General features: G+C 37.9%; 2 gene segments (V, D, J or C); both read left to right on the top strand.

Annotated features, from left to right (window-relative positions):
• The first annotated feature begins 940 nt into the window (after positions 1–940).
• On the top strand, positions 941–2,260 carry LOC127360228 (Ig heavy chain V region 5A-like). The segment is given in 2 exon segments: positions 941–1,692; positions 1,782–2,260. Coding segments are annotated over 2 exon segments (345 nt in total).
• A 7,012-nt stretch (positions 2,261–9,272) lies between these two features.
• The window catches only part of LOC127360226 (immunoglobulin heavy variable 3-48-like), a 29,479-nt gene continuing 25,083 nt past the window's right edge, over positions 9,273–13,668 (top strand). The window contains 1 exon segment of the V gene segment in view: positions 9,273–9,340. Within this exon segment, the coding sequence occupies positions 9,292–9,340 (49 nt within the window).

Raw genomic sequence — 13,668 nt, 5'->3', positions numbered from 1 at the left:
TATTAATACTTTTTCTTTACATTTTTCTCTACATTTGTAAATTGCACTTTACTACTTTGCACTTCTGGTTGATGCTAACTGCATTTCGTTGTTTGTACCGGTACTTACAATGACAATAAAGTTGAATCAAATCAAATCAAATCAAATCAAATATGGATGGCTCACTAAATGCTACAGAACAATATAAATAGATACAATTTGGTATAAACATCAGGTTAAATAACTAGATGGACATTGTCATCATTAAAAATGATCATTATAATATAAAATGATCTAAATCATCTTTTTCGGAGATGTGTGAGATGTGGTGTGTTCTCTGTGAGGAGGAGGAGTCAATGCAAAACTCTGATCTCTTCCATCTCTACATATGTGTTGCAGAGTGAAGGACAGAGACTAAATCATACACACTGTGGACTGGACAGAGACAACTGGCTTTTACAATGATCAGACCGGATTATTTGGTTGTTTTTCTCATCCTGTCTATTAACTGTGCAGGTAAGAACAATCATTGTTTGTCTGACAAACCTCCTGATACAAAGACAATATGGCTGCATTACAGTAACTAATGATGTGTTTAACTGTCTGGAGGTACTCAGGGTCAAACACTGACTGAGTCTGAACCAGTGGTTAAAAGGCCTGGAGAGTCTCACAGACTGACCTGCACATATTCAGGGTTTGGTAGCCATTACACAAATGCTTGGATCAGACAGGCTGCTGGAAAAGGACTGGAGTGGGTTGCCAATATCAGCTGTGGCAGTGGTAGCATCTACTACTCTCAGTCATTTAAAGGCCGGTTTACCATCTCCAGAGACAACAACAGACAGCAGGTGTATCTGCAGATGAACAGTCTGAAGACTGAAGATTCTGCTGTTTATTATTGTGCTCGAGACTCACAGTGACTGGAGTTGGTTGAGCAGCTGTACAAAATCCTACAGTACTCATCTTTACTTTACTTCAGAAAGATTTGCATTTTGCTTCTTTTTTTTTTTTAAGAAAACATAACAATCTGTGAGGAAGATCATCCAACACCAATAACAATGAATCACCTAAATAAATACAATATCTTCCTTTAATGATCACTTCTTCACAAATCAGCCAATGACAGCCAAACAGTCTGCTGAAATCACTGTCCAGGTCTGAATAAAAGAAAGACATGCAGCTACACATTAATGTTTATATCATTTGGCATCTAAAGTAGCTCACAGTATGAGAGTGAAAAATAATGTCACAGTTCCAGTTATAAAGACACTAGAGGGCAGTCAGTGTCAACTTTCTCTCTCCTCTGTTACTAAAAGGAGAAACTCAGATCTGCTGTTCTCATTGATCTTAACTGACTGACACTTGAACTCTGGACTGAACTAAAGCACAAAACAAGAAAATGTTTCCATCACATTCTGTTTAAAAATGTTACAGTTGAGTGTGTAATAAAGTTAAAATATCATATGTAAAGCAGAGGTGATTTCCAGGCATGTTTTCACTCTGCAGATATAATAACAGTCAACAGACTCTTCTATTGGCTCCAGTTAGACCAACATTGATGCTTCATATGTTTGATTCTATGCAAACTCAGTGACCTTCCTTGTTACTCAGCTATAAAAACTTCCCATCAGGCTGTCAGTGGAGTTCACAGCACTTCAGTTTCAACATAAACCATGTTCTCTGTAGCTCTGCTGCTGCTGTTGGCAGCTGGATGTGAGTCTCTCTGGATTTGTCAAAGTCAGCACTTCTTCTTTTGCAGTATAACTTGATCATTTGTTACAAAACATTTTCTTTTTTAACAGGTGTGAAGTGTGAACAGTTGACACAGCCATCCTCTGTGACTGTGCAGCCAGGTCAACGTCTGACCATCACCTGTCAGGTCTCTTATTCTGTTAGCAGCGCCTGCACAGCTTGGATCAGACAGCCTGCAGGGAAAGGACTGGAGTGGATTGGAATGGCAGCTGTTGGAGATTCATATTACAAGGATTCACTGAAGAACAAGTTCAGTATCGACTTAGACTCTTCTGGTAACACAGTAACTCTAAACGGACAGAATGTGCAGCCTGAAGACTCTGCTGTGTATTACTGTGCCAGAGATACACAGTGAGAGACAATAACAGCAGAGTCGTACAAAAAATACTTCCTCTATTAACCACCAACACTGGTAACACTGTTCATTCAGTATTACTTGATTTGCTATGAGACTGTTTTTCTTTTAAAAGTCCTATTTTATCTCGTTTGAATAAATGTTAAATAAATTTGCAAATATAGACAATTAGAATTTAAAGCCTCTTTTTCTTTTCAAGATTGTTTATTTTTCATTTTTGTGCCTTTGTCCTTGGAAGAAATGTTTACAGATGATGCAGAAGGACTACTTTCTGTTTTATACAGTGGTATACATGTTCTGTAGTAGTGATGAAACTGTGTCCACATTTCTTCATATGTCTTATGACTTGCCATGCATATATATGACCATATATATGCTGTTTATTATTGTGTTCAGAGCCACAAAGTAAACTGAGACACTCAGCAGCTCTACAAAGAATCTTACAGTACTCATCCTTACTAGGCTGACAGTCCCACACTAATGTATCTCACATGAAACATGTATCTCTTTAAAAGCTTATATCACTTAAATCTGTAAATCATACTACTAAATGGGAAAACCTGATCTCTTGAGAAAGCTTAAATACAAATTCCTGCCTCCCAAAGATGTGTAAATACTACCTTTGGACTCACCACCTGAACAAGAGAGACATGTGCTTTGCAAACTGAGAGATAAAATAAAAATGGTTTCAGATACAAGATCATCTCTAAAATAGTATAAACACCAATTATACCATAAAATGTTTTCTCGAAATGTATAACATGACATTTTCTCTGATTACCTCATCTTTTTTGTAGTTTGCAGGATTTTACATTCAAATGAAAGCTACAGCTGAGGTGTTGGAGTAAGTGAATGAAGTTCCAAACTCTGTTTCAGCAACAATGTTAAACTGTCTATATTATAGCCAGTCACCAATAAGCTAATCATTGTTTTCCTGTACAATGATGAAATGATAAAGAAAAGCAACTTGATTTGCATATTGTCACAAAGCTTTCAGTTCCTGAACATCTGTTTTCCTCTGGAGGCTCCAAGCATCGAACATCTGCATACAGCAATACAGTCAAATATTTGTGAAAAACTATTTAAATATAATCAACAACATACAAACAGATGTTTCTCACAAGGAAGTGAAGTTCCACACATGTTTCAAAGGTAATTTAAACAAATAAAAGAGTCAGTAGAGTTTGTGTGGTTTGTTACTTCCTGACAGAGAAGTTGAGTATTTAAATGTGTTTGACTTAAAAGGATAATCCTTCAGCCGTGACCTCAGTTGTTTTCCCTGTGTTTCCCTGTGTTCTCCCTCTCCCCCTTGTTTCCTGTCATAAAGGTCTGTGAGGAAGATCATCCAACAAGAATAACAATTAAACACCTAAATAAATAAAATGTCTTTCTTTGATTGTCACTTCTTCACAAAACAGCCAATGACAGCCAAACAGTCTGCTGTAGAGGGAGGTCTATGCAAACTCTTCCTTCTTTATAAACACACCAACAGAAACTGTGAAATCATTTTAGGCAGGACAACTGACACAGTCTTATAAATCTTAGAAAGACTTTGATCAGAAATCAGTGAGCTGCAGAATTTACTATAGAATGGAAAATATGATTGTCTGGAGTTTATTATTTGTAATGGCTATTCATGGTAAGAAAATCAATTCAGATATAACAACATGTAATGTTTAATCTTTTATGTAAGATGATCATCATTTCTTTGGTTACAGGAGTTTGGAGTGAGATCAAACTGGACCAGACTCCCTCTGAGGTGAAAAGACCTGGAGAGACAGTGAAGATGTCATGTATCACATCTGGTTATAGCATGACAAGCTATGCTATTAACTGGATAAGACAGAGGCCAGGGAAAGCTCTGGAGTGGATTGGGTGGATAAACACAAATACAAACACTCCAAGCTATGCCAGTTCATTTCAAAGCCGTTTCAGCTTTACTCAAGATGTACCCAGCAGCACTCAGTACCTCCAAATCAACAGCCTGACAGCAGAAGATTCTGCTGTTTACTTCTGTGCTCGATAAACCACAGTGACTGAAGACAGTGGAGCAGCTGCACAAAGCTATAAACTCAGCTATAAAAACTTCTCATCAGGCTGTCAGTGGAGTTCACAGCACGTCAGTTTCAACATAAACCATGTTCTCTGTAGCTCTGCTGCTGCTGTTGGCAGCTGGATGTGAGTCTCTCTGGATTTGTCAAAGTCAACAGTTCTTCTTTTGCAGTATAACTTGATCATTTGTTACAAAACATTTTCTTTTTTAACAGGTGTGAAGTGTGAACAGTTGACACAGCCAGCCTCTGTGACTGTGCAGCCAGGTCAACGTCTGACCATCACCTGTCAGGTCTCTTATTCTCTGGGCAGCGCTCCCACAGCTTGGATCAGACAGCCTGCAGGAAGTGGATTGGAAGGGCAGGTGTTGGTTACACAACATATTACAAAGATTCACTGAAGAACAAGTTCAGTATCACCTTATACTCTTCGAGTAAAACAGTGACTCTAAACGGACAGAATGTGCAGCCTGAAGACTCTGCTGTGTATTACTGTGCCAGAGAGACACAATAACACAAACCATCAGTAGACCTGAACAAAAACCCCTCAGTGCCTGAACACTTGTAACATGAAGCCACCAGAGGAGGAGCCCTCAGACCACTAATGATTTCAACACCAGTTCATTGTTACAGTGAAGAGAGAAACACACTTATTATTAAGATCAGGCTGTTTCTCTCATTCGCTGGCCTGAAGGAGGTCGCCCAGGCTGTCATCAAGTATCATTGCACCGTATATCTTCCAATTTTGATTTCATTTACATTCAAGACACATCATGATTTCATGTCACATGGTTTTGATGCTCATATTTGATCCCTCATTGCAAACAGAGAACTTGTAACGGTAGATCTGTCATAATGAACTTAACAAATGAATTCCCCTGTGAGCAGCTTTACAAGAAGATTTTCTAAAGGCTGTGTACTGAAATAAAGGTAACACTTCATAATAAGGCTTTTACTTTAGTAAAAGTACATAATTATTAGAAGCTAAATGTACTCAAGAGCCCCGTTCACAGTGTTATATACCATATATGCAGAGTTAAGAATCAAAAATTATTTTTTAGCTTGGAGATGTATTTGATATATTTCAAATCTATTATACAAATAAGCCCCTCCCTTAAAAACTGCCAATGCAAATCCAGAGCTTTCAGAGGGTTTACTTCTGCAGCATCTGAGTTCACATCTTCAGTCTCAAGATGATGGACAAACTGTCTGTACTGCTGACAGCACTCTGTCTGCCCTGTACGTTGCTTCATGCTGCAATACTGATCAGAGAATGCACACATTTAATGTTCTGCTGTTTATTTCTCTCTCATTCTCACTTGTGTCCTTTAACATCTGTTTCTTTGGTAGGTTTGAATGGCCAGGCTCTCGAGTCCATTCCCTCCACTTCAGTGTTGAAGAAGCCTCAAGAAGCCCTCAGTCTTTCCTGCAGGGGAACTGGATTTGATTTCAGTCAGTCTGGAATGCACTGGATCAGACAGCCTGCAGGGAAAGCACTGGAATGGATGGGGCTCATTTACTATGATGCAAGTAAAACAATGTATGCCAGCAGTGTGCAAGGACGAATAGAAATCACCAGAGATAATAGCAACAGCATGGTGTATCTGAGACTGTCCAACCTAAAGCCAGAGGACTCTGCTGTGTATTACTGTGCCAGAGCCACAGTCATCTAAGTGAGCAAAGAAGCTTTACAAAAACCTCAAACAACTTATCTTCACAGTCACCAAAAGGAGGCAGCAGGAGATCTTAAAACCAGTGTGGCATCGTACCTACACATACAGAGAAACAAACAATGTGAAAGCACCAGCTGAGGCTGTGGTTTGTCACTTCCTCTTTTTTATGTTTTAATGTGCTTATCTACCACAATGTACTGGTTAATAATATCCACATCTTTTGATCTATAAGGCAGGAGTGAAACATTTTCTCTTATATTTCAATAATTAAAGGTCCCATATTGTGGAAAGTAAGATTTCCATTTCTTGTGTGATTATAACGCAGGTAGGTGCTGTATAAATACTTTGAAAGTATCAAAAAGCTCATTCCACAGAGAAATGCACACAGCCAGTATTCAGAAACTGTGCCTTTAAACAAACTGTCAGAACTTCCATAAGGTTGTGATTGAACTATACAGTCGCCACCATCAGCCATGCTCCCAGTGAGTGAGTATGTGTTGGACAGTTACTCCCTGATGGACAGAGAATTAAATAAAATGAGATTTTAAGGCACCAAAAAAAGTTATTTTAATCTTACAAATACAGATAACACATAGAGTCACATCACAGATCATAAATCAAATTTTCTTGTTTTATGTTCTAATCCTCTACTTAACATTAATATTTTTTTTTAAATTGTGCCATCATATATTATTTGTTTCTCATAGACAGTTTCTGGTTTTAGTTTGTGTTATTATAAAATGACAGAAAAAAAAAACATTTCAACTCTTGAAGACAATTCAAATTAAACAAGTCTTACATTCAGATTTGCCTGAATCAGATTTATTTGGCTGATGTAACAACTCCTACATTATCGTTTCTCAAGTGCAACAAACTAAAGACCAAACTCTGTCCTCCCTGTGAGGACGAGTCAATGCAGAACGTAGTTGTCTTCAACCTTTAATTATTTGACTGCAGACAGTGACAAAGCTTTTAGTTTTTACTGACTCATAACATCTATTCCAACTGATGTTTTCATTCCCCTGATATCTGACTTATGAACACTTTGTGAAGAAATCCACAGTATAACATAATAAACAACGTTTCTTAAGGTGTCCTATTTCTGTAAAAATGTAATTAAATTTACTCAGTAACTGAGATCCGTGTCAAATCCAGTTCCACACTGTGAGGAGGAGTCAATGCAAAACTCAGATGTCTTCCACCTCTACTTATCTGACTGCAGAGAGGATGACAGAGAACAGTGGACACACAGTTTAACATGATGGACTATAGGACAGGACTGCTGCTGTTAACTATCTGCTGGGCAGGTGAACATCTTCACTGATGTTGATTTGACATATTTTCATTTTGTGCTGCCAATGTAACAAATAACATACATCTTTATTGGTTTAACAGGTGTTGATTGTCAGACTCTGACAGAATCTGAACCAGTGGTTAAAAGGCCTGGAGAATCTCACAGATTGACCTGTACAGCCTCTGGATTTAACTTTGCTGGCTACTGGATGGCCTGGGTCAGACAGGCTCCTGGAAAAGGACTGGAGTGGGTTGCCAATATCAGATATGACAGTAGCTACATCTACTACTCCCGGTCAGTTCAAGGCCGGTTTACCATCTCCAGAGACAACAGCAGACAGCAGGTGTATCTGCAGATGAACAGTCTGAAGACTGAAGATTCTGCTGTTTATTATTGTGCTCGAGACTCACAGTGACTGGAGTTGGTTGAGCAGCTGTACAAAATCCTATCTGTCTCTTTCAGCTGCTCAGGGTCAGTCATGGGGTTAGGGTGTTGGGTTAGTCAGTTTTTTGTAATATTTGTTGAATTTCTCAACAGCAATCAGTATATCAAATGCTCTGAAAAAAACAAAAACAAAATCAGGTATGTGTGGGTATCCCAGGCCTGTAATAATCCCACACTGTCATAGGGTTAGGGTTATGGGTTAGTTTAAGTTAATTCCGCCAAAATGAAATAATTAGCTGTCCTACCTACCTTCCTACCTCTCTGCCTGTACAGGGTTTGCCCATGAACAGAGTTTTCACAAGGTTGGGCAGATATATTGCTAAAGCTACAGAGCTAGAATGGCAGAAAAAGTGCAGCCAAAGTTTTTAGTTCCACCTATACCTACAACAGCTAGCACTGCTACACAAAGCAAGGGAAGAGAAACAGAAGTAAAAAAAAAAAAAGGCTACGATCAAATAGAGGTTGCATTAAGCAAGAGGTCAAACCAGAGTCAACATTGCTGTGGCTTTGTAACAATGGGGAGAACTGAGGGAGTTGGAGGGCCTGAAAAGTGATTCCATGGTTATTTGTGTTAGACAGGTAGTTACTTGGTTTATAGTGACTGGAGTTGGTTGAGCAGCAATACGTATCTTTATTCATCCCCACTGGACTGAAAAACTGCTATATCTCATAAGATTGTGGGTTTAACTTCCATTAAGTTGAAATTAGTTTCAATTTATTTGTATATATACAGAATGATACAGAAAATGGATACACATGCTGAAGTTCAAGGAATATAGACACTGGTTTGTACTAAAAACCATACATATGAACGTACACTTACACCTGTTCATGTTGAAAATCACATGTGATATCTGTGCTAAACCATAATATACAATCATCAATAATCATCCATATTTCCTTTTTCTACAGCTTATTTTAACTGTTGAGTGTATCCCAGCATGTACTAGCAGAGAGGCAGGGACAGGTTTACAGAGTATGGCAGAGCTTCAAACACAACCATCTTTCTGTATTTTAAGGATTCACAAGTTACATTATGTTCGAATGTAAAATAGTTGCAGTCCCTCCTTTAGAACCGTAGAGGGCAGTCAAGGACCGACTGTGTTCTTAATGCTGAGTACAGTAATGTTAATGTTAATGATACTATTGAACATAAATGTATAATAATGTTATGTTATAAAGTTTTCATCCAAATCTGATGGCTTCCCTTCCCTGTCAGAACATATGCAATTTAGGTAAAATGGCTATTCCAACTTTTTCATGTGTTATATGTGTGAATGTGTGTGTCTCTAAACATGTTTCAGCCTTGTTCAGTGTGGGCTAAGAAAAGCTGAGACCATGAAGAATACAAGTGGTTTGGAAGATAGATACGATCCAAATCATATGTTGCTTATACTGTCTGTATGTTACATACTGTATGCTCAGAATCTGGCACCAAATGTTGGATCCAGTCGTTTCCATTTATGGTCTTGTCCAACCAGCCTTGAAACCTCAATTAAAAACACATAAGAAGCAAACATTGGGCAAACACTCCTCTAATGGCTATCTTTATACAACCAACAAAAAGTATTCCCTCAGTAAGTAGATCAGATCCCTTCAGTCAATAAATATCACTGTTATCCTTTTTATTTTTTCAACACCATGAGGAGGAGTCAATTTGGATCTCTTCCATCTTTATTATTTAGCTCACTGCAAAGTGGAGACACAGCAAACCATCATCCAGACACACAACACATTTTCACTATGACTTTAACAGCATGTATACTGTTTCTGATGGTATCACTGATTTCTGGTGAATACACAATTCTGCCCTCTTCTTTTTCTGTGTCAGGGTTTCTGTTTGGCTGTATTCTGATCAAACTGCTGTTCTCCCCAGGTGTTTGCAGTCAGACTCTGACCGAGTCTGAACCAGTGGTGAAGAGGCCGGGAGAATCCCACAAACTGACCTGTACATATGCAGGAATATCAGATAATGATGCTCATATCGGCTGGATCAGACAAACTGAAGGAAAAGGACTGGAGTGGGTTGCTTACATTTCTGCTCCGAGTGGAAGCACTAAAGCTTATTCCACGTCAGTCCAGAATCGCTTCACCATCTCCAGAGACAACAAAGTGGACCAGGTGTATCTGCAGATGAACAGCCTGACAACTGAAGATTCTGCTGTTTATTATTGTGCTCGAGAGCCACAGTGACACAGGGAGCCACAGAGCCATACAGAAACCACTACAGACAGTCACTAATAGAAAATAAAACCACTTTGTACAAGTTTTTAAAATATTAAAATTCAGAGTCATTGATCAATCTCCCCATTAATTCTTTAAATATTTCATTAATGTCATTAATTATATCATATTTGTCATTGTTTCTTTCAATCTGTTTTTTTCAGGGTTTTTCAAGTTCCTTGACAAGTTTACATTTTTTTCTTAAATATCGTGAAAGATACAAAATACTGTTGTTGACGTTGTTTTAACAAAAGATTTTTTAAAACTAATTTAAAAGATTTGAATGCCAGTTTTATCGTTCATTAAAGTCCATTTAATCAGTTGGTGAATTAAAAAATAGAAAATTAAAAGGAATAGAAAAAAACTAAAAACACTGATCAACTGGTTGAAAAACAAAGGTACACTCACACAAAATATTTCTATTTGGAATATGAGGTAACTATTGTATTTGTATTTTTTAATGAGCAGATAAATGTGAGTTTATTAGTAGTTTAATGCAACAGCACAGATGCAAATGTTATCTTTTAGTAAATCTTTCTTTCTTAAAAATATTGTTTTTACATAAAACATTCTCTCTACCTTGCCTGGTCTCTCTAGACGACACAGTGTTTACATCTTCAACTGATTTAAATAAAAGATTATTCAATATGCAAATAAAGGTTACTTATAAGGAAGTGAAGTGTGTGTGTGTGTCAGTGAGAGGACAGAAGAGCTCACATCAGTTCAGCTTCAACATCAACATGTTCTCTGTAGCTCTGATACTGCTGCTGGCAGCTGGATCCTGTGAGGAGCTTTCAGTGGATTCACACTAATAAACACATTAGAAACACTGAATAGTCAGATGAATGATGGAGATAATGTTGATTTCTGTTTCCACAGGTGTGAACAGTATTGATCTCATCCAGTCAGACTCAATGGTTGTGCAGTCTGAACAGTCCTTCACCATCACCTGTCAGGTCTCTGGTTATTCTTTGACTGATAACAGCTATGCAACAGGTTGGATCAGACAGTGTGAAGGAAAACCAATGCAATGGATTTGGCATCGGTGGGGTGGAGGAGACTTTTATCAAAACAATGCTCTGAAGAACAAGTTCCTTTACAAAACACACATTTCTACTAGCTCGGTGACTCTAACAGGACAGAATGTGCAGCCTGAGGACACAGCTGTGTATTACTGTGCACGTTACCCCACAGTCATACAAACCACCAACAGACCTGCACAAATACCCATAAACATATGTGACCAACCAGTAACACATTCTAATAGAAGAATTGATAACTGAATTCACCTTCACACTATTTTCATTCGATCAATTTAACACAAATAACAATAATATTAATTAATATTTAAAAATATTAGCTACATTAATTAATTTGTATGTTACATTGCAAGTGAGTAAACAAGGAAAATAATACCATTTGTAGATTTGGCAGGAATGGAATATAATGTATGTTTTCATTAGTGTATAATCACCTTTATGAAGGAATCGTTATGTGTTTGCTGCCTTAGAATGAGATATTTTGATATACACACACTGTGGGTCCCCTTGCTTTGGGTCCGCCATGTTTCTACAGTAGCCCAAAACGGACAAGGTAAACACATTGCATTTTTTTGCACGTTTCACGGCCACCGTACAAAATAAAGTCAAAAGCAGAAAGTATTGATTTTTTGTTAAATCTCCTCTGAGTTACACAAGTGAAGATCAAAATATCACCAGTCCAGTCTCGCTCTCTCCTCCCTGTGAGGAGGAGTCAATGCAAAACTCAGATGTCTTCCACCTCTACTTATCTGACTGCAGAGGATGACAGAGAACAGTGGACACACAGTTTAACATGATGGACTATAGGACAGGACTGCTGCTGTTAACTATCTGCTGGGCAGGTGAACATCTTCACTGATCTTTAGTTGAAGTTGTTTTCAAAATGCTTCCAGCTTAAAGCAACTGACCACTGTATATTTGTTTTATCTTGACAGGTGTTGATGGTCAGACTCTGACAGAATCTGAACCAGTGGTTAAAAGGCCTGGATAATCTCACAGATTGACCTGTACAGGCTCTGGATTCACATTTAGCAGCTATTGGATGCACTGGGTCAGACAGGATCCTGGAAAAGGAATGGAGTGGATCGTTTATATCAACAGTGGCAGTAGCAACATCTACTACTCTCAGTCAGTTCAAGGCCGGTTTACCATCTCCAGAGACAACAGCAGACAGCAGGTGTATCTGCAGATGAACAGTCTGAAGACTGAAGATTCTGCTGTTTATTATTGTGCTCGAGAGCCACAGTGACACAGGAAGGAGCAACGCTGTACAAAAACTTACAGTACTCATCCTCACTGGACTGACTATGAGAAATATTTCTGTTTTATAACCATTTAAACACATTACTGTAACATTCACTTCCTCACAAAACAGCCAGACAGCACAGCAGTCTGGTTGCTTGAATAAATAATAATGAATCCTTTTTTTTCATATCTGTCAAAATAAATATAAACATAAATAAATAAATGCACATAACCAGTCACAGGCAATATAACAACCCCAGGTAAAAACCATTGCAAGTCTCTGAATAACAAATAATAAAATAATAAGTTGGTTAAAAGATTGAATTAATTAATTTATTTTCGTGAGGACAAAAACAGACTTTATTACAAATGTTGTGGGCTGCAGAAAAAAGTAATACAACACAGTGTAACCAATTAGTGTTGGCAGGGTGTAATAAGTAAAGTTATAATATTACTTTTGAAAAGAGTACAGGGTATTGAGTAATACATTATTGTGTTATTTGCCCAACAGTGTTTATGACAAATCCAAGCTTTGACTGCCTGTGACAGTTGATCCTTCTTTTATAGCCTTTCAGTGTCTCTATGCAAAGTGAACTTCCTCACAGTCTGCTATAAAGACTTGATATCATGCTGTCAGTTGCAGCAGAAGAAGAGAAGCTCCCATCAGATCACCTTCAATACCAACCATGTTCTCTGTAGCTCTGCTGCTGCTGCTGGCTGCTGGATCCTGTGAGTCTCACTGAGGCAGAGACACTGACAGTATGATCACAGCACACTGACTGTTCACTGTTATCACACTGATTCAATATTCAACATGTTTTCCTCCACAGGTGTAAAGTGTGAACAGTTGACACAGCCAGCCTCTGTGACTGTGCAGCCAGGTCAACGTCTGACCATCACCTGTCAGGTCTCTTATTCTCTGAGCAGCTACTACACACATTGGATCAGACAGCCTGCAGGGAAAGGACTGGAGTGGATTAGTTCTGATACACGCATCAGAGATTAACTGAAGAACAAGTTCAGTGTCACCTTAGACTCTTCCAGTAACACAGTGACTCTAAATGGACAGAATATGCAGCCTGAAGACTCTGCTGTGTTTTACTGTGCCCGACAGACACAGTGAGAGACAATAACAGGAGAGTCGTACAAAAACTACTTCCTCTATTTGAATATTTCAGTTTTATTTTATGTCATTGGATTAAATGTTCATTTCATTTGCAAATATAGAGAAGTAGAATTTAAATCTTCTCTTTTAAGAAAGTTGTTCCTGTAAATTCACTGTAAAACCTACATAAAGAAAGGTTAATAAATAAGAAATTAAAAGCTTCAACATCAAAATGAATTGATACTTTCATTGCTTTGAGTATGTTCAGTACAGTTTATTTGTTTAGATGTTAAGTATTTATATACAGGTTTGTTAGTTTAGTTTATTGTCATATTGGAAATATATATAGTGTCTTTCTGGCAATAATCACACAATAAAAAAAATATATAATTATTCTACTTTGAGTCACAGTCAACAGTGAGTCCTATAGTGAACATTCATTCTTCAGTTTCAGCAAACAGACTAAATCTATGTGGTGAAACACATTTAAAATATTAAAATATGTGT

The sequence above is a fragment of the Dicentrarchus labrax genome, unplaced genomic scaffold (genome assembly GCF_905237075.1).
Source record: "Dicentrarchus labrax unplaced genomic scaffold, dlabrax2021, whole genome shotgun sequence".
NCBI lineage: Eukaryota > Metazoa > Chordata > Actinopteri > Moronidae > Dicentrarchus > Dicentrarchus labrax.
The sequence above is the reverse complement of the archived record's forward strand: the minus strand, read 5'-3'. Positions and strand labels throughout refer to the sequence as shown.